This window comes from Felis catus, chromosome D2 (assembly GCF_018350175.1).
Source record: "Felis catus isolate Fca126 chromosome D2, F.catus_Fca126_mat1.0, whole genome shotgun sequence".
In the NCBI taxonomy this organism is placed as follows: Eukaryota; Metazoa; Chordata; class Mammalia; order Carnivora; family Felidae; genus Felis; species Felis catus.
In genome coordinates this window covers 13,197,132-13,219,317 of record NC_058378.1, presented here as the reverse complement: position 1 = coordinate 13,219,317, position 22,186 = coordinate 13,197,132, and the positions used below count along the sequence as shown (strand labels likewise).

Sequence of the window (22,186 nt, the reverse complement as noted above, 5' to 3'; positions counted from 1 at the left end):
AAAAAAAAAAAAGAGAGAGAGAGAGAGAGAGCATCCCTTCAAAATTAAGAGCTGTTAAATTTTGTTAATTTTTCTTCCTCTGAGAGTTCATTATATTCTGCAAGTTACTTTTTCTTCCCCTTTCTTACTGAGGTCTCATGTTAGAGCACTTGGACACTTGTCTGCTCCTGACCATGACCCTTGCCCAGGTGCAGCCCTGGGAGGGTGGGTCCCCTCTCTGTGTACTTTCTACTCTCTTGGATTCTTGGATGACATAGCAGTTGGGAACATGGGCTCTAAAGTCAGACCTCCTGGGTTCAAATCACACTGATTGTGTTCTGTGAACTTGAGTCAGTGACTTGATTGGCCTTAAACTTTCAGGAATTTTGCAAGACTGTTGATGAACTTGAAATTGGCCTTGAGACGAATAGCTACAACACGGAAATTGGCAAATGCTGCAGATTGGTACCTGCCCCCTTCCCTAACCCAGTTGTTTCCCTATCTATAAAATAGGAGTCATAATAGTGTATACCTCATGGAAAATTCTGGGGGAGTTAAGTTAAATATGCTTACTTGTGCATGCTGAATGCTCAGTAATTGTGACCTGCTCTTGGTGCTTCTCCTATTTTTATGGTCCAAAGTCTTTCTGCTTCTTGTGCCCCTTTCTGCCATGACTTCAAACACCAGATCAGCCAGATCCAACAGATACATTGGTAATGCCATTTTTAAAAATCACTTAGACTAAGGCCTTAAAACAACTAGCTCATAATTGATAGGAAATGTGTGATCTGATGTTGTTTATGAGGCAGACAGTGATGACGCATATATTACAAAATTAGAATGCTTCTAAATTTAGCCCTGATTACTTTTGCTATACACATTTCATTTGGCTAGATGTTAGAAAGAGTTTCTTTTCTGGAATAGCTATTCTTTGTCTCCCAATTAAGGCAAAGACTGTAAAGATAGTTTATTATAGCATTTGGTAACTCAGTAAACAAACATGTCCTAAAAAATTAAATAGCTATGTTGAAGTAAAACGTGCTGAAAATTCACACAAATGACGTGCAGTTTAAAGACTTTGGTGAGGGGCGCCTGGGTGGCTCAGCTGGGGAAGTGTCCAACTCTTGATTTCAGGTCATGATCTCATGGTTTGTGGGACTGAGCCTCTCATCGGGCTCTGTGCTGACAGCACAGAGCCTGCTTGGGATGCTCTCTCTCCTTCTGTGTCTGCCCCTCTCTGGCTCTCTCTCTCTCTTGAAATAAATAAACATTAAAAAAAAAAAAAAACTCATGCCCTCCTAGATAATTCTTTTTTAAAAATGTTTTCTTTATTTGAGAGAGAGAGACAGAGAGCACGAATGGGGGAGGGACAGAGAGAGAGGGAGACACAGAATCTGAAGCAGTTCCAGGCTCTGAGCTGTCAGCACAGAGCCCAATGTGGGGCTCGAACCCACAAACCGTGAGATCATGACCTGAGCTGAAGTCAGACACTCAACCGACTGAGCCACCCAGGTGCTCCGCCCTCCTAGATAATTCTTAAAAAAATAAAGGCTTTGGTGAGCAAATAAATTGGTAACATATTGCTGTCACCTGAGTGCTAAAAATATAACATATAGAGATTCTGGGGAGAAGGAAGACCCTAAGCTTACGTCATCTCACAGATACAACTAGATAACATCCACATCAGTCTATGTACACTATGACACCATATAACTAAAAGGTGGGGGGAGAGAAGTAAAGAATGGGTTCAAACTTGAGCCACGATCAACTTCATACGGACTGCTTCAGGTGTAAGATGTTATATACAGACCTAATGGTAAGCACAAATCAAAAACCAGTCACAGATATATGCCAAAAAAGAGAAAGGAACCCAAGTCTATCACTAAAGAAAACTTGCAAATCATGAGAGAAGAAAGCAAAAGAAGAAAGGAACAGAAAAGAATTCCAAAACAACCAGAAAGCAACCAAAATGGCCATAAACACATACCTCTCAATAATTACTTTGGATGTAAGTAGACTAAGCACCCCCATCAAAAGACATGGCAGTGATGAAATGGATAAAAAAGCAAGACCCAGGGGCACTTGCGTGGCTCAGCCAGTTGAGCATTGGACGCTTGATTTCCGCTCAGGTCATGATCTCACAGTTCGTGAGATCGAGCCCCACATCACGCTCTGTGCTGCGAGTGGAGCCTCCTTGGGATTCTCTCTCTCTCTTCCTCTGCCCATCCCCCGCTTGCATCCCCCCCCCCACATGTGTGTGCGCTCTCGCGCTCTCTCGAAATAAATATTTTTTTAAAAAGGCAACACCCACCTACATGCTGCCTCTAAGAGACACATTTCAGACCTAAAGACATGCAGATTGGAAGTGAAAGGATGGAAAAGCATCTATCATGCCAGTGGAAGTGAAACGAAAGCCAGGGTAGCAATACTCATATAGGACAAAATATACTTTCAAAATAAAAGACCATAACAAGAGACAAAGAAAGACAGCACATAATCGTAAAGGGAACAATCCAACAAGCAGATACGATAATTGTAAGTATATGCACGCAACATACACAAAACAGTTAATAACAAACGTAAAGAAACTAATCGATCATAATACAATAACAATAGGGGACTGTAACAATGATCTAAACAGAAAATCAACAAGGAAACAGTAGCTTTGAATGACACATTAGACCAGATGGATCTGACAGATATATTCAGAACATTCCATCCTAAAACAGCAGAATACATTCTTTTCAAGTGCCCACAGAACAATCTCCAGAATAGATCACGTATTAGGCCCCACTACTGGATATTTACCCAAAGAACACAAAACTCTCATTTGAGAAGATATATGCACCCCTATGTTTATTGCAGCATTATTTACAATAGCGAATTATGGAAGAGCCCATGGGTCCATTGATAGATGAATGGATAAGGAAGATGTGATATAAACATACATATATATATATATATATATATATATATATATATGGAATGTTAGGCATTCCAGTGGAATGTTAGGAATGTTAGGCATAAAAATAATGAAATCTTGCCATTTATAACAACATGAATGGATCTAGAGAGTATAATGTAAGTGAAACAAGTCAGCCGGAGAAAGACAAATACCATATGACTTCACTCATACGAGGAATTTAAGAAACAAAACAAACAAACAAAGACAAGAAGAGACAAACCAAAAAAACCACTCTTAACTATGGAAAACAAACAGATGGTCACGGGAGGGGAGGTGGGGTGGGGGGATGGGTGAAATAGGTGAGGAGATTACGGAGCACATTCATCGCGCTGAATCACCATATTGTTCACCTGTACGTTAACTACAATGGAATTTAAAAATATTGTTTAAGTAGAAAATTATACTCAAACACTCACCAGTTAAGATACAAATGCCATATTGAAAAATCGTTCACACTTTTTATATTAATTACTTTAATTAATTACTTTAAAAAAACCTATATTGTATAAAATGTATTTTAGCTATATAGTATAAGTGGAACAATGTGAGAAATTAGACATTGCAGACACAAATAATAATAATATTCAATGGCGAGGTTTTATTTTTCATTTAAAAATACACTATATCAATTGTCAAAAAACTTGCTGGAGGGGCGCCTGGGTGGCGCAGTCGGTTAAGCCTCCGACTTCAGCCAGGTCACGATCTCGCGCTCTGTGAGTTCGAGCCCCGCGTCAGGCTCTGAGCTGATGGCTTGGAGCCTGGAGCTTGTTTCCGATTCTGTGTCTCCCTCTCTCTCTGCCCCTCCCCCGTTCATGCTCTGTCTCTGTACCAAAAATAAATAAAAAACGTTGAAAAAAATAAAAAAAAAACTTGCTGGATAGTTTAAAAAATATTATGTATATATATATGTATCTGATTGTTAATGAATTTATCTTGATCATCTGTGAATTTATTCTTTGTGTGTATTTAAATATAAATGTTATGCTGGTAAAGCTTAAACTCAATGTTTTCTTTCTTTTTTTTTAATTTTTAATTTTTTAATGTTTTTTTTCTTTTTTTTAATTAAGTGCCTGACTTTAAATTAAAATAAACCCTTTTTAATGTTTTTTTTTTTAATTTTTTTTCAACGTTTTTTATTTATTTTTGGGACAGAGAGAGAGCACGAACGGGGGAGGGGCAGAGAGAGAGGCAGACACAGAATCGGAAACAGGCTCCAGGCTCCGAGCCATCAGCCCAGAGCCTGACGCGGGGCTCGAACTCACGGACCGCGAGATCGTGACCTGGCTGAAGTCGGACGCTCAACCGACTGCGCCACCCAGGCGCCCCAAGAAAAGTGTTATTAATGCATAGTTGTTCATAACAACTATGTTATGGGCAGAGAGAGAGAGACACAGAATCGGAAACAGGCTCCAGGCTCTGAGCCATCAGCCCAGAGCCCGGCTCGAACTCCCGGACCGCGAGATCGTGACCTGACTGAAGTCGGACGCTTAACCGACTGCGCCACCCAGGCGCCCCTAATGTTTATTTTTGAGAGACAGAGAGAAAGAGCACGAGCAGGGGAGGGACAGGGAAAAAGGGAAACACAGAATCCAAAGCAGGCTCCAGGCTCTGTGCTTACAGCTTGAAACCGATGCATGATTCACATCCTAAACTCAATGTTTTCTTAAATGAGTGCCTCATTTATCCCCAGTAGGTTTGGGGGCCTTATTTTCTACTAGTCTTCATGATTAATGGAACATGTATACATATCTCAATCTAGCTTTATCAGCGTTAACAGTCGTAGGAAGAAAAATTTATTTTAGAAAAATATTCTAAAATATTCTAAAAATTATTTTAGAAAAATGTTTTAATGCTTTTTTCTTTCTCTTTATTTCTGTCATGATTTCTTTGTGAATATAATTTATAGTCAAATTGGTTTACATACAACACCCAGTACTCATCCCGACAAGTGCCTTCCTCAATGCCCATCACCCATTTTCCCCACTAAGAAAAGTGTTATTTTTTTTTCTTTTTTTTTTTTCAACGTTTTTTATTTATTTTTGGGACAGAGAGAGACAGAGCATGAACGGGGGAGGGGCAGAGAGAGAGGCAGACACAGAATCGGAAACAGGCTCCAGGCTCCGAGCCATCAGCCCAGAGCCTGACGCGGGGCTCGAACTCACAGACCGCGAGATCGTGACCTGGCTGAAGTCGGACGCTTAACCGACTGCGCCACCCAGGCGCCCCAAGAAAAGTGTTATTAATGCATAGTTGTTCATAACAAAATCAGGACAGATTCTGCACCCAGGACACATTGTACAGGAGAACGCTTCAACCAAGATATTTAGAAGTTCATCCCTTCAAATGACTGTCCTCTTCAGAAAACACAACAAAACAAAAATAGTCTGCTTGTGTGTTGTTTAAAAAATGGCAGATGATGGGGCGCCTGGGTGACTCAGTCGGTTAAGCATCCAACTCTTGACTTGGGCTCAGGTCAGGATCTCATGGTTCGTGGGTTCGAGCCCCGCGTCGGGCTCTGTGTTTGAAGTAGGGAGGCTGCTTGGGCTTCTCTCTCTCTTTCTCTCTCTGCCCCTCCTCTGCTCACTCTCTCTCTCTCTCTCTCTCTCTTTCAAAAATAAACATTAAAAAAGTATTTTAAAAAATGGCTGATGCCAACATGTAGGAAGACAACGCTGGTCCAAGGAACATTGAGTTGGAACCCCACGCCATTGAAGCTCCTTCTCTTTCAAGATGCTCCGATATCAACGAATACTTTGCTCCTGGGAAATCTGCCCCTTGCAGCTGAGAACCTTTTGCAAGCCTTTCTCCATCAGTGGGGTTGCGCTCAGTGTCAGCGACAAGTGTCAGGAAAATGGATACTGCCTCCTTCTCAGGCAGGAAGGGACATCCCCAGAGGATACCGGGGCTGCCCCATGGAATTTTCCCCCACTCTTCCCTGCTCCTGCTTCTTCCAGCCTCCTGAGTGGGTTTCCTGAGTCCCATACGGTCAGTTGCAATCCGTGCTCACGTACCCTTGGCCACACCTGAGGAGTTTTGTCCCCACTCTTCCCGATAAGGCTGACTCGGAAAGTGGTACCCATAACCTGGCTGAGACGGTGATGTTCCGCACACTGCCCCCTACCTGCTCTGCTCACGACGCTTCTGCCCCGGAGTCTCCAGGCTTGAGTTCTCCTGCCTATTGTGGGTTTTGCAGGATTAGGGGTCTACGATTGTCTCCACCCCAATTCTTTATGGCACATTCTAGTTCTCCAGACATCCCATGGTTTTGGATCTTGCTCTAGCCAGGCCCGTCACGACTGGGGCTTGGGCCTGTGACCCTGTCCTGTGGCTTTGTTCCAGCTATGAAGTTTTGCGGGTCCCCCATCCCCATGTCTCCTGTCCCCCACGATAACTGACCACCCACTGGGATTCTTCGGCATCACCTGCCAAGTGCCCCCCCCCCCCCACGCCTTTGGTTCCCTGTTCAGCTGCCCACTATTTTCACCGGATCCCTAAGTATCGACTACTTCTCACCTGCCCCAAGGGGAGGCAGGGCAGAGTGGTTAAGAGCAGGCACTCTGGCATTAGACTGCCCGGGTCCCAGCCTTGCCTGTTCCTGTCATGTGACTTTGGCAAGTCTGAGTGTTTTACCAGACAAATACTTTGACCTCCTTCAAATGAATGTTACCATCACCCTTTCAAACAGCAATCTGAAAGTTTGTAAACTTACACCAACAGACCTGACCACCCTCCGCACTGCCGGTTACGCTGAGGGCCTGCCTTCCCTGCATATCACGAGGTCTCTGCCCCATAAAGCAGTTTCTGGAATGTGCAAGTCCTTGGTTGTTTTCGTGTATTAAGCAGCCTATAGGGGCACTCAGGTGGCTCAGTTGGTTAAGTGTCTCACTCTTAATCTTGGCTCAGGTCATGACCTCATGGTTCGTGAGTTCGAGCCCCACCTCAGGCTCTGTGCTGACAGAATGGAGCCTGCTTGGGATTCTCTCCTGCCCCTTCCTGTCTCATGCTCTCTCTCTCTCTCAAAATAAATAAATAAACTTAAAAGAAAACTTATAATTTTGATGTGTTAAGGTTTTGGAATGTAATGGATGCCCAGTTACAGGCTGATAAGTTTTTACCTTCTCTTTCTTTCAAAGCATTATTGTAAATGACAGTCTTACTGTAAATTCCGAGTCTCTGTCTGGTCTTGTTTCCACAATAATTGTGAACAGCGTAAATATAGTTTAGTCCCCTATTTGTTGAGCATGTATTGCGTTCCAGACAATGCTAACTAGTCATGCTATCTCAATGAACGCTCACGAGTGGTGTTATCTTCCGTTCACTAGAGGGAATGAGAGCTCAGAGCAACGGCAGGGCTAGTAAGTGACAGAGTCAGGATTTGAACCCGAGTCCCTCCGACTCCAGAGTCAGGTGCCTCAGTACTCTGTTTTTGTTTTGTTTTGCTTTTTTTTTTTTTTTTAATCTCCTAAAATAACTCCTGGCTTGATCATTACTTGTCTACCAAGCGGGCCCCTCGTTTCTTCTTGCATTGTCTCGTGCCTATGTCATTTTCACCAAAGCAAGATGTGCCGTTGTGGATCCGTACTTCCAGTGTCAGAGACCAGAAAGGGCTCAGATGAAGCAAGTTACTTGATCAGAAAACAGGTCGTGTAAGAGCAGCGTCAGCTGCAAAGCACTGACGTCATCAGGGACAATGGTTTCTTTTCTTCTGCCCTAAGGATTGGCTTATTCTTGAGTTGAATGAAGTCTAACTTCAAAGCGAAAAAGAAAGTATAATAAAAAATGTAAAAGCTCCAAGTAAATGATAAGAATTTTACCAAATAACTTGGAAAGAAAAGTCAGACAATGAATACTTGTACACGCACCTGGCCCTGGTTAATAATAGGTTGCTTTTCTCACTGAAACACTTAAATACCCTCTACTCCAAACAATGGGTATTAGGAGTGAACTAAATTGACCAAGGTGACCTTCGTGGTTCACGAAACAATGTTTCCTTCCTCCTCAGGCCTTCTTTCTTTGCTGACCCAGCAGCAGCCCTACCCTGACCTTAATTACCACAATGGAACCCGCTTTAGCTGTGCAGGGTGAGGGTGCCTTTTCAGCATGCAGGTGCTGTATGGTTTTTAAACAGCCAGAAAGCGTGACCATCCCATAAAGTCAAGAGTATGCTTCATGGTTTCCTAGTAGCTTTTTATTTTTCATTTTGAGAGAGACACAGCACAAGTGCAGGAGAGGCAGAGAGAGAGAGAGAGAGGGAGAGAGAGAGAATCCCAAGCAGGCTCTGCATTGTCAGCATGGAGCCCGATGGGGGGCTCAAACTCATTAAACTGTGAGATCGTGACCTGAGCCGCAACTGAGAGTCGGATGCTTAACCGACTCAACCACCCAAGTGTCCCAAACTTTTATGTATCTTTTCTAATGTGGGATGGAGGAGCTGGAGACTTGTCTCTGAGGCTTTTGGTTTGACTCCAGGCAGAAGTATGGTGGCGTTAAGTCAGGGGCACTGACTGGGATCAAATTCAGCCCCTTAGAACTTGTCTGACTTTGGGCAAGTTCCTTCATTTGAACTAAGCTTCTTCAAATACATATGAGGAATAGACATGTACAGAATAAGGGCAGTAAATCTCACAACACCGTGGTTAAGAGGATTAAAAAGTGAACTCCTTGGCTTGGTGCCTGGCAGATGTAAACACTCAACAAATAACGGCTTTCCTCCCTCCCTCCCTTGGGTTCTGTTTCACGGGGTCTTCGGAGGGCTCTTTCAGGAGTTAGCAGCTTCTGGAGAACCCTGAAAGAGAAGCACTTGGTGTCGAGAAACGACTAGCAGGGACTTGCATGCATTTATGTAGATAATGCTTATGGAGTGCCTCTCATGTGTCAGCGGATATGGTAGGTGCTGGGGCTACCTGTGAATAAACGCCCTGCCCTCATGGAGTTTACAGTGTAGCTGGGGAAGCAGATGGGCAGAGTGATCACATATACAAATGTAAAAAAAAAAAAAAAAAAAAAAAAGCGCTGTATGGAGAGCTCCACAGCACAGTAAGAACCTATAAACACCGTTGACTTGGTCGGAGGGGTCAGGAAAGCTTGAACCCTCACTGATGTTCAAGCTGAGATCTAAAAAGTAAGTAGACCTGGCAAAGGGAGGAGTGAAGGGTGTACTAGGCAGAGTTAGCAGCAGGTGCAAAGGCCCTGTGGCAGCAGGGATCAGGGTTGGTGAGGTAGGCTTGAATAATGGCCAGTGTGGATGAGCACAGGGTTTGGAGGGGGAGTGAGGTGTGAAAGCCACTCTGGGGAATTACTGGAGGCCAGGGCAGGCTGGGCTGATAAAGGCCACTCCTTCAAATGAGAATCCTTGAAGGTAAGCGGTTACAGTAACATCGGTGTGTGGTTAATTACCATACACGGGCTTGAAAATTTTAAAAGTTAGTACTAGTGACTTACAGCTAAAACAGAATCAGGTGTAAGGGTTTTATCAGAACCCGGATGGGATGTTCGGTTCTGACCCATGGGGGCTGACACTGGCTCATCCACACTTATCTCCAGAAACACTGAACCTGGGCACACGCCTCGTTTATGGTCCGCTACTGGCTGTGCAACCCGGGGAGGGCCGAGCGGCATGGCCCCCAGGGGACGAAGCTCCCGGGCCAGGGTAGGGAGCCTCGTTCTGGTCCTCCATAAAAGATACCCATGATCTGGTATCTTCCCAACATCCTGAAGAGCTGAAGGGAATGGGAGTGTGAATAAATAGTCCCTATTCTTTCCAGGTCAAAATGTTAGTTATTGCCATTATTATTATTATTTTCATCTCGAATTTGAAGAGTCACCAGAACAAAATTCCTTCGACCTTGGTCTGCGCCCCTCCCGCGGCTTCCTCGGAGGGAGGCTGCTGACGATTCCTGGACTCAGCATTGTGTTCCGTGGGGGCTGGAGTCCAGAATCAACGGGAAGATGTCTTGACTCGTGTAGCGGGAGTCCCCGCGCGAAGCTAGTCTGTGATCACCCTGGGATTCAACGTTCACTCTCTGCAAGGACACTGGCCACGTGGTAGCTGGGAGCAAAGGAGACAGCGCTGGGGGACCCTCAGAAGCAATCAGAGGCTGGGAAGGGGACCTTGAAGCGGGAGCCCAGTTGAAAAGTCCATGTTTGTCTCCGTGTGTCTACGGGGTGGGCGGCCAGGGGCTGCGTTTGGAAGATGCACCATTGTCGTGGGGCCAGCTGGTGCCTTTGCTGCCGTGCCTTCCTTCAGAGGTGGTGTTTGAGAATAGGGTTTTGTGGCCGGCCACCCCCTGCATTCACTCCTGATGGTCAGGAGGCAGGAGGGGCCGGGAGGGACGTCACCGGCCTCATTTACAGAGAGGCTGATCCAAGTGGGAATTCTCAGCGGGATTCCTCACCGTTTTCCCAAAAGACACGGCTGGCACAGCATGGCACTCGAACATCTTACTGCCAAGGAACCATCTGCCTTCTGCTGAAAGCCAGTTCTCTGGCCAGATAGCTGCGGATTAGACGTATTTCAAATTTCAAAATGTTGTCAAATACACTCGTAAATGCTCCATTAATGATGTTCTACCTAAAGAGGAGTAAAAAGTTGAGCGAAGTGTCAAAAAACGAAACAAAAGAACCCAGTAGGATTGATTGCTAGCCACAAAAACTAAGTTTTTATTGAAGCGTAACATACGTACAGAAAAGCGCACAATCAGAAGGGTACAGCTCGAAGAATTTTCACACACCGGACGCACCCAGGTCACCAGCAACCAGGTCAAGGAACAGAACATCCCAAGAAGCTCCGCTTGTGCTCCTTCTGGTTCCCATCCCCTAAAGAGTAATTAATAGTCCCCTACTTGCAACAGCATAGATCAGCTTGCTGGGTTTTGCCCTTGACATACGGGGTTTTTAGATCATAGGATCGGTACATCCAACCCAGGCTATTTCATGGAGGAATAAGAAATTTAGTGGATGGAGCTTGGAGGCTAGAAAGGAGCTAGAAAGGGGACCTAGAAGGACGGGGGGGGGGGGGGAGGGGCGCGATTGTGGGGGATTGTGGGACCAAGCAATGGAGCAGGAATGGTCTACTCAGGACTCTGCCATCCCTGGACACTGTTAGCAGTGGGCACAGAATCCCTGCCCGTCTTAGATGCCTCCCTGCTGGACCACCGCAGATCCCATAAAACGAATCTCAGCATCTTTTCACTGCTGTGCCATTTGCTCTGAGCTTATAGGTCCAGGCAAAGGAGTCCTAGCAGTTGGCGTCAGGTCACTGGCCCCTCCCTGGCCAGTCTGGTGCTGGAAAGGGGGTGCCCCTGAGAGACAGGGAAGACGTCCCCCCTCCAGCATCCACAATGAATGGGAGTTCTACTGCACCCCACTAAGTTTATGTGTAGGGGGTGATCTCCCCCTATAGGAAAGGAGGTCAGATGCTGGCCGGACTGCGATCACAAAGTGACAACTGTCCACTGCAGAGGCACCCCCTTTTGTTCACTCCCCAGTGACTGCTAGCGGGGCGAAGGGCTCATTCACATGTTTGTGTATCTCATAGCCTGACCTTGCCTCAAAGCCTGACCTGACCTTGACGTGCATGACCTTGTCTTTAGGAAGATGGCACTGAGTTCAGGGACACTTTAGAAGGGACAAGGGACAGACCACCCACACTGCCGCAAGTTTGGGAGAAAAAGGTGTGAGTACAAAGACAAAAAAGCATCTCGCGGAGGAAGGTAAGGAAGAGAGGAGGAAAAGGACAAAGGGGGAGAAAGGAGAGACAGTGAAAGTTAAACACAAAGGAGAGAAAGTTCAGAGGAAGCCTAGAAGCACAGTTTTCTTCCTGACCTGATTTAGCCAGCCTCCGTGCCGCCCCACTTTCTCGGTTTCTCTGATGCGCTTTTATGAATTGTGCTTTGCTTTATCAGGTTAATGATGTTGACATGGACCACGGGATAAAGAGATCCTGGTCGTAAACCGAGATACGGAAGGGTTTGAAGTCTTCTTATCACACACGGCATACAACTCCGCACAGTCTGAGCGCACGGCTTCTGACCTCACTAGGTGTGAAAGAGCAGCTCTCAGCAAAAGAAGCGAAGAATAAAAATGCACTAAAGCCATTTGCAAGGCGGCAAGTTATTCACTGATCTGAAATCATATTTGGCTTTTTGTGGGCAATTTGACAGTAGTCCTCCGGCCAAACCGGGGCCTCGTTGAAGTCCTGCTTTCCTGCCACTATTACATTGCGGCATTTAGTAATTTATTTAATTTTTTTTTCAACGTTTATTTATTTTTGGGACAGAGAGAGACAGAGCATGAACGGGGGAGGGGCAGAGAGAGAGGGAGACACAGAATCGGAAACAGGCTCCAGGCTCTGAGCCATCGGCCCAGAGCCCGACGCGGGGCTCGAACTCCCGGACCGCGAGATCGTGACCTGGCTGAAGTCAGACACTTAACCAACTGTGCCACCCAGGCGCCCCTAGTAATGACCGTGATCCCCGATTAGCAGGTCAGAACCTTCCAGGCACACAGCGGCTTGCCCCGCATCACACAGCCAGCTGCTGTCAGCGCCAGGGAGTGAGGCAGTTTCTACACAAGAGGAACCTCACAAACTTGGACAAGGAGCTCTCTATCCCCATGGTTTATTCTCCTCTGTCATTTTTGTTTCAGGCGGGGTCTGCAAGTTTGTCTCAGAAAAACCAAGAGCCGTCCGGCCTGCCGCTGGAGCATCCGCATATCTGTCATCGTCCGTAAGCTACGTGCACCCACATGCCTCCTCCTGGCCAAGATGGGGGGACAGGTGTTGCTGCAGAGTGGGCCCGGCGAAGGTGCCGCACAGCCTGTGGTACAGGCGCTCTGCAGGCCTGTTTACCCGCAGACGGGTGGAGCCGAAAGGCAGCGTGGCTCGGGGGTTCAGGGAGCCCTGGGGTTCAGCTCAAGCCCTGGTGTTCCTGCTTACTAACGATCGCCTTGGGGAAAGCACAGAATCTGTGCCTCAGTCTTCCACTCTGTAAAACAGACATGCCCTCGTGGCGTTTTACGGATTGCCGGAGGACGGAATAAGTGAATACGTGTCAACGCTCAGATCAGCGGACAGCGCGCTAGTGAGCTGCTGTCCCTGCGGATCACTGTGCTGGGCCACCCTGGTGAAACTCCGCGGGGCCCCGTGCAGCCCACATGAGAACGACTGAGGAGGAGCCAGAAAAGGGGGGCAGGAAGGGGTGGCCCGTGGAGAAGGGAGCCGGTGCCCCTGGCTGGCCCAGCTGGGGCACATTGACAGTTAAGCCTGCTGCAATATTCACCCGGTGTCCACATTCGTAGGAAGCCCACCTCCCAAGTGGCCCGTGATAATCAGGGGGAAATGGGGACCTGCGTCCCCATCGGGGTTCGGGCCACATGGTCCCAGTGAGACACATATTAGGGAAACCCTTTGACGCTGTGGGTCATTTCCTCCCTAACAGGAGGACGGTAAAGCAGGGAACATAGAGCTGGTGGATGAAAAGAGAGAGGAACATTTACCCATGTGTCCTAGTTGGTCAAACTGCTCTCATTCGATAGTGAATTATTTGTGAAGGGGGGATTGCCAAGTACAGTTTTTCTTTCCAATAAATTATCTTATTCAATAAATACTGTAGTATTGAAGGTACAGTGTATTAGCTCGATGTATTTAAATACGGGAGTTGCTGTTTAGAAAGAAATGCAACCCTTAAACCCATACTTATTTGTTATTTGTTACAAAAACGTCGATTTTCTTTGCCGATGACGCAAATAACACGAGAAGGGCAAGAAGTGGTGAAATTGAACGCAGAGAAGAAAACCGATGAAGAGAGGCCGGGGATGGGGGTGACTGGAACCCCCAACGCTAAGAACATGCGGGCTCTACCGGGGAGTTTCCTGATGCACAAGGAGACGCTTCATAACGAGCGGAGTCAGAGAATGGTACAAAAGAACTTCTTCTCTCGGAAGGGGTTTTCTGACGCAGGCACTGGTATGATGAGAGGGTCTTCGCGTACGTGGGCTTCGCAGTAGGCCAGGAGGTCCGCAGCTGCCTGGGAGACCTGCGGGGGACACAGCACAGGTGTCGGTTAGGGGCCAGCTCCCGCGGGTCCGGTGCAGAGGCGGCCGGGTGGACCAGCCCAAGGACAGGCCGTTCCCGACCCGGAGAGACGGGGTCTGTGCAAACCCAGAGGAGACTGGGTTTCAAATGTGCCTTTGGGGAAAGGGATGTGGCCCAGGGATGGCGGATCAACCTCCAGAGAGGAAGGAGGAGCCAGCAGGGAAGGTCCAGACATCCCTGTTCTGTTCTCCACTGCGTGATGAGTGGAGACCCCAGGCCGCTAGCTTCCCATTACTCTGCTAATCCACTTCTAGGCGGGTAAAGCCGAGTGCTGGCCCTGGGCAGGCCAGTGGGATTGTATTCAGTATTATTATTGTGAATGGTTTGATTGCAATTCCCTCTCATGACCACGTAGTGAGTCACTTCATACTCAACAGAACACATGTTATTAGCATATTTTGTATCACACACATAAGTTATGTACTCTAAGTGCACTTTTCTTGTTTATTTATTTATTTTTGAGAGAGAGAGAGGGAGAGGATGAGTGGGGGAGGGGTAGGTAGAGAGAGAGAGACAGAGAGACAGAGAGACAGAGAGACAGGGAGCAAGAGCATCCCAAGCAGGCCCCGTGCATTCAGTGCAGAGCCAGACACGGGGCTCGAACTTATGAACCGTGAGATCACAACCTGAGCCAAAATCAAGATGCAGGATGCTTAACTGACTGAGCCACCCAGGTGCCCCTCTAACCACACATTTTATTTTATCTTATTATCTTTTTATATATAATCTGTTGTCAAATTGGTTTCCATACAACACCCAGTGCTCATCCCCACAGGTGCCCTCCTCAATGCCCATCACCCACTTTCCCCTCTCTCCCACCCCCCATCAACCCCCAGTTTGTTCTCAGTATTTAAGAGTCTCTTATGGTTTGCCTCCTTCCCTCTCTGTAACTTTTTTTTTCCCCCTACCCCCCCACCCCCGGTCTTCTGTTAAGTTTCTCAAGATCCACATATGAGTGAAAGCATATAATATCTGTCTTTCTCTGCCTGACTTATTTCACTTAGCATAATACCCTCCAGTTCCATCCACGTTGCTGCAAATGGCCATATTTCATTCTTTCTCATTGCCAAGTAGTATTCCATTGTGTATATAAACCACATCTTCTTTATCCGTTCGTCAGTTGATGGACATTTAGGCTCCTTCCATCATTTGGCTGTTGTTGAAAGTGCTGCTATAAACATTGGGGTACAAATGCCCCTATGCATCAGCACTCCTGCGTCCCTTGGGTAAATTCCTAGCAGTTCTAAGCACACATTTTAACGCACAGCGGCCACTCCCCTGTGCAGGGAGTTGCTGTTGACCAGAATGCTCCCTCTCGTCCGTTCCTTCCACTCTTCCCTGAAGCCCTGCTGACACGAGGCAGTTGCGCACTGAACTATCCCCCTCGTTCAAGCCCAGGGGTGTTCGAGGACGAGACAAGTGGGAGGCGGCAGAGGGCTGAGATACACTGGCTAACAGGAAGATGAAGTTCCCAGCTCATGTCACCCAAGGTCTGGGTCACGTGCCGGGCAGATGAACGGCCTGTGCATTAACGCCTCCTGCCAATTACGTGGTTCCGCCCGCAAGTGCTTATTATGGGCTACAGGCGGGGTAAGTATACAGCAGGCAGATGAGGTCCTTTCCGTACATTCAAGGTCTTAATCTTCCATAGAATGTTAAAAACATTCCACAAATGAGTGAAAAAATGTTTTAGAGCCTCCAGTGTATACAAGCCACATACATTCCCTATGGATTTTTTTTTTTAATTTTTTTTTTCAATGTTTATTTATTTTTGGGACAGAGAGAGACAGAGCATGAACGGGGGAGGGGCAGAGAGAGAGGGAGACACAGAATCGGAAACAGGCTCCAGGCTCTGAGCCATCAGCCCAGAGCCCGACGCGGGGCTCGAACTCACAGACCGCGAGATCGTGACCTGGCTGAAGTCGGACGCTTAACCGACTGCGCCACCCAGGCGCCCCCATTCCCTATGGATTTTTAAAGCTGACCTAGCTTCCAATTTTTTCCAGAAATTCTTCTTTTTAAAAAACTGTTTATCTATTTTGAGAGAGACAGCGCGAGCAGGGGAGGGGCAGAGAGAGAGGGAGAGGATCCCAAGCAGGCTCCACGATGTCAGCACAGGGCCCAGCGCGGGGCTTGAACTCATGGAACGTGAGATCATGACCTGAGCTGAGATCAAGAGTAAGATGCTTAACCGACAGAGCCAACCTGGTGTCCCTTAAGTAATATTCTTAAAGCCACTTCACAGATGAGAAAACTGAGGCACAAGAGTTAAAAAACTTGCCCAAGGTTCCTTGGAGAGAAAGCCAGAATTTTTTTTAATATTTATTCATTTTTTGAGAGAGAGAGACACACACACACAGATCATGAGCGGGGGAGGGGCAGAGAGCGAGGAAGACACAGAATTGGAAGCAGGCTCCAGGCTCTGACGCAGGGCTTGAACTCCCAAACCTTGAGATCACCACCTGAGCCGAAGTCAGACACTTAACTGACTGACTGAGCCAGCCAGGTGCCCCGAGAAAGCCAGGATTTGAAGCTAAGCTGTCTGGCCACAGAATTTTTACGCCACAGTAGCCCCCTGAATGATAATCAAACTGTAACTGCCAAGTGGACTGGAATGTTCCACTGGGCCAGCACACTCTCCTTGGAGACCAGCTATCTGGGAACCCACATGACCAAACAATTTATTTGCTTTGCTTCAGCATCTTCTCTATGAAACCTTGCCCCAGCTCCTGTGGGTTGAGCATTCCTACTCACTTTGGTTTGTGCTGCCTGATTTGAATCGATGTATGCTCAAACAAACGCCTGAAAACCTTGACCGTGCCTCCATTTACCTTTTAACGACACGATCCAGCTGGCCTGAAGCTAGCCTGCTAAATTATAATCACAGCCTCCTTCCCCTGGATCATACTTGTTCAGATGTTTGTCAACATCCTTCCTGGGCAAATGGGAATAGTCGAATTTCCAGAAAGCGACCGCAAGGGGGCGCCTCGCTGGGGGCTGCTGCATAGTTAACCAGTCTATCTGTCCAAGGCATTGGGGGAAGGGGCCCCACACATGTAACTTTGGAGGCACCAGCTTCCAGTTATAGTCACAGGGATGAAGAGTACAGCACAGAGAATACAAATAATATTTTAATAACACTGCATGGTGACAGATGATAATAACACTTATTGTGGTATTTTGTAATGTATAGAATTGTCGAATCCATTCCATACCTGAAACTGATCTAACATTGTACGTCAGCTATAGTTCAGTTAAAAAAATGAGGCTTTGTAGGACAGCTGGGTGAGGGAGAGATGGGGCTGGGCCGTGTTCCCGTCTCCTATCATTTTATCTGCTGCCACACAGCTCCTTGTCTACACCACCCTGACAACTAAGTTGTTTATGTCTGGCCTTGCTAGTTTTAAGCAGATCTAATCTAGGGATTTTTCTATCACCTCTAAAGGTGATATTGCACTTATTCCACAATGTTCCTTTCAGGAAAACAGGCTGTTCTTCGATTGCCTCCTTTTGCTGCTGTTGTTTTAGGATCACAAATGCACTTGCTGAGTTATAACTACACTCCTCCGGACGGCAGAGTCCTCTCTGGGCATCTGTACAACAGGAATGAATATGGAATGTAGCCTGTATTGGAGCTAAGTAGTAAGCGCCCGTTTTCAGACCAGATGTGTGGATCTGGGTCGGTTCCATGTAATATTAATATCCTAGAAGCCCTCGTTTTGTTGAAATAACACTCTAAGAGAATGTTACAAGGGAAGAATCAAGGCAGGTTTCTACCTCAGCCATCAGCCCCCGTATTTCACACAGTGTCCAATGTTCCTTTATTCCTGTATAAACAAAGTATTTGGATAACCCTTGAGTTTGTTATGGGATCTCTGGAAAGACAAACATACGTAACGAGCATCTCAATGAGCCTTACACGTGAAAGGTGACATCCTGACACACAGCTTAAGATCTAGGCATTAATTAACCCCAACCTGCTCATTAGGTTGAGCGGGAGGGTTTTCTTAATCAGTCCTAGGTTGATTTTTATAGCTGAAAGTTTCCTTCAACGCATATCAAGTATGGGCTGCAGCCATTGCCAAATTGCATAAAACATCTGCCATCTTTGAAACAAACAAAAAAAAACCAAATGATTTGCTTTCAAAGAGAAAATTTTATTTGGGTTGGAAATTGAAAACTCCCTTGCTGTTTATGCTTTCTCGTCAAGCCTCACGTCTGCTTTACCTAAAGTCCTCTATTATGAAATGCCCAGAGCATCTCTGCCTCCTTCGTACCGAACTGTTATAAGACAACAGATGTTGAAAAGAATCGGCAGCCTGGGAACAACTGTGGAATTTTACCATTGCATTTCAGAGTAAAAGAGGTGATTAAAACAGCCCAAGTTAGCACATAATCCTGTTAGTTGCACTATAATTACAAGCTTCAATGATGGGAGAAAATGTTGCAATTACTATAGTCAAATTCTTCGACAAGACAGATGACATAATTACTATTCTGCCTGTGACACCCACTGCATTTATCCTTTGCATCCAAAGCGGAGCACTCACACCTAGTTCTCAGCAGTCCTGGTCTATTTAACAATACTACTTGGAATCAATTTCAAGCCTCTTTGACTGGCTCTGCCTGTTCCTCCCTCCACCCCAAGGAAACAAAGCAGGATTAATTGTCGAGGGCACAGCCAGGTTGCAGCCCCCATGGAGCAACAGTATCTTTGACAAGGTCAAACTTGGTGCACACTCCCAATAGAAGAAATCATGTGCCTGTTTTCCCTAGTGGAACCCTTGGGACATTCTATACCTCACCTCTAAAGTCTGAACAAACACCGCAGGGTGAATCCTTGTGAATCTCGTCTTTCTTCTAATGTTGGGAAGTATTTGAGATCAACACACCGGTTCCCAAGCACACACTCAAGAAATTTCCATATTATGATGCTGTGAATGGAATGTCTGTGTCCTCCCCCACCCCAGTCCAAACGTGGAAGCCTCCGTCTCAAAGTAATTGTATTTAGAGGTGGGGCCTCTGGGAGGTAATTAGGTCATGAGGGTCGAACCCTTGTGAAGGGGATTAGCACCCTTATAAGAAGAGACATGAGAGAGATCTCTCTCCACCTGCCATGTAAAGTCACAGCATGGAGGTGGCCGTCTATAACCCAGGGAGAGAACTCCCACCAGAACCTGACCATGCAGGCAGCCTGATCTCGGACTTCCCAGCTTGCAGAGCAGTGAGAAATGAATTTCTTTGTTTAAGCCACTGGGTCTATGGTGCTTTGTTATAGCAGCATGAGCTGACTAAGGTATTGGGCTTCCAGTGGCTTGTGTTGATCCATTTCATTATAGGCAACACTATCGCTGGGTCCTAGGCCACAGATATAGCAGCTAGTTGGGGATGGGTAAGGTTATACCTGGAGGATACCAGAGGGAGTAGAAGATGTATGTGTGAACACATGAATAATATAACAGAGAGGCCCTCTCTGAATTCTGAAGTCCAATGTTCATAATATTGGATTAGCTGCTGTTTACTATTATCAGCATAAAGCTGTTTTTTTTTTTCCTCCACATGAAAAGTTGACTGTATATTGAGAGGTAAATCCAAGATGCTTGAACGAGAGTTTTATTTTATTTTTAAAAATCTTTAATGTTTATTCAGTTTTGAGAGGGAGAGAGAGAGACAGAGCATGAGCAGGGGAAGGGCAGAGAGAAAGGGAGACACAGGATCCGAAGAAGGTTCCAGGCTCTAGGCTCTGAGCTGTCAGCACAGAGCCGGATGCGGGGCTCGAACTCCCGAGCCGTGAGATCATGACCTGAGCCAAAGTTGGACGCCTAACTGACTGAGCCACCCGGGCGCCCCTTGAAAGAGGTTGGTACACGTCCTATATGACTCCGACTACCTCTCAATTTTGACATATCCCGATTTTCCAGAAAGGAAACCATAATTCAACCATTTTGTGAGTTCACCACAAGAGTAATTTATTTGGGAACCAGTGAGTCACTGAAGAGGTTTCTGTGACTTACTCAGAGGTGAAAGACGAATGTAACAAGTAGAGTCTAGGCTCTAGGGGTTCTAGAAAGCCAGCGGCATCTCTTCTGGAAAAAGGACTGGGTTGTGAGTCAAGAAACGGCCTCTCTGACAGAGCTGCACTCCGCACTAATGAGCTGCGTCATTCTGGGCAAGACCAACACCCTGGCACTCAGTTTTCACTCCCGTAAATGGGGATAGCATTACCTGCTGGCTTGTGACTCAGTGACAGAATGGATGCTGTTATACGCACGGTGGGCTCTTCATTGGTCATCTGGCTACTTCCTGGGAGGGCACTGAGAAGCAGACATGAGGAGGGTTCTCCGAAATTATTGGGGCGATTTGATACCCACAGTGCTCCGACCCTGAGTCTTCTCCAACAGGAAGCGTCTTTTGTCTTTTTCAAAAGACACCTTTTGCCTTCTTGTTCTACTATTTAATGTTCTTCTCTTTGTTTTAAGTCAAAGATTTTCCTCCCTTGATCTGATGGCTGTTCTAGAGTTGCTCATTCACACCCCCCTCTCTTTGAATTGATTTCTAAATCTGATGGTAGAAAGTTACCGTGTAAGGCGGTCCGGGGGAGATCCGTGGACGTGTCTGGGAGAGGAGGAGACAGCAATGGAAAGGCTCACAGCTGAATTGTTAAACTAGCAGAAAGTGGGGCAACGGAGGGGCACCACCAGGGTTCAGACGAGGCACACGGGAAAGGCAAAATTGGTAAGCACTGCCTTGACTTCTGGCTGGGTCGTAGGGCATCATTTATATTTATTTTCTTTTAGAAATGTCATTCTTTCAACCTTCACATCTTTTATCATCTTAATCATATCCCTTCCCTGGACTTTCTCTGGACCCTGTGAATCAGCTGTCAGTGACCTATGAGAACACGATGGGCTCCCTGATTTTGCTCTTTTTCCATTTCCCACAGGGAACACTGTGATATTTGAGCCCCACTCATCTTCTGTTTTAACAATGACTGGCTTTCGCTTTAGAATTTTCTCTTTGGGTTGTGGATAACTCAGCCGTATGTGTTTTATCTTGGGGAAAAAATGGAACCATAAAGAATACATTTTGTTCTTTTAAAAGAACTCACAAGCCAGCAGCACTGTCATGACTCCTAGGAAGTTCTAGAAAAAAAAAAATAAGGGTAAGACATGTGAAAGACGAGGGGCGCCTGGGTGGCTCAGTCAGTTAAGAGTCTGGCTTCAACTCATCACGATCCCGCAGTCAGTGAGTTCGAGCCCCACGTCGGGCTCCGGGCTGACAGCTCAGAGCCTGGAGCCTGCTTCGGATTCTGTGTCTCCCTCTCTTTCTGCCCCTCCCCAGCTCACGCTCTCTCTCAAAAATAAAGAAGCTTAAAAAAAAAAAAAAAGACATGTGAAATACTTACCTGTTAGAAGGACTATGAGGAAAAACTCTGGCTCAAATACAAATGTGGAGCAAGAGCCAAAAAGGCTGATTGCCCAATGGAAATATCTCAGCAAGCCTGGACACTTACTTACTATTCGGTTCTATTAAATAGCTCTGGACTATCCACACTGATGGGAGAAGCCAGCAGAAAAGATAACCACAGCCTAATTTACACTTAAATTTGGAATATCATTTATAATTTTTATGCAGTGTGTTTACATGAAAATATGGCCCTATTTTGCATTTGGCTATTGGTGCCTAACGGAATAAGGAGGAAGATACAGATTGTATACAAAATGAACAGCATGCATGCAATCACATTTGTTTAATTTAATTTACAGGAGTAAAAAGCAACCCCCTGGGTCAACACATAAGTTGCTTACGTTGATGGTGTGGTGGAGAGGACCTAGGCGGAAAGAACAGAAAGGGTCTCCCTTTCCATTTACGGTCACGATGTGGTCACCTCCCATGGCACCCTCTGCCCCCTTCACATAGCATCATACGAAACCAATGGTAATAAATTCAGAGGAGGGAGTGTGTAACTGGGTCCTGGGGGTGTGGTAGCATCTCTGGGGAAGGGGTGAGTCCTACCAAGAAATTTAATTTTGAAACCGCTTTATTATCTTTACAATAATAATCCTTATTTGCTCGTAAAATAACCCCCCAAAAGTTCAAAGCTGGAAGCAAAAGTCAACCACCGCTTGGTGACAGAGCTCTGGTGAACA

At 46.3% G+C, this 22,186-nt stretch overlaps 1 protein-coding gene across 6 annotated transcripts in view; it reads right to left on the bottom strand.

Annotated features, from left to right (window-relative positions):
* Window positions 1-13,563: 13,563 nt before the first annotated feature.
* Window positions 13,564-22,186, bottom strand: part of GNG4 (G protein subunit gamma 4) — a 71,075-nt gene continuing 62,452 nt past the window's right edge. For 5 of the 6 annotated variants that reach the window (XM_045039914.1, XM_019814292.3, XM_045039912.1 and 2 more), the window contains one exon: window positions 13,564-13,977. In XM_045039914.1, the coding sequence (XP_044895849.1) occupies window positions 13,849-13,977 (129 nt within the window). In that variant the 3' untranslated portion in view covers window positions 13,564-13,848. Of the gene's footprint in view, window positions 13,978-19,874; window positions 21,179-22,186 lie in introns of those variants that run through there. The other variant, XM_045039911.1, reaches the window with a different exon arrangement.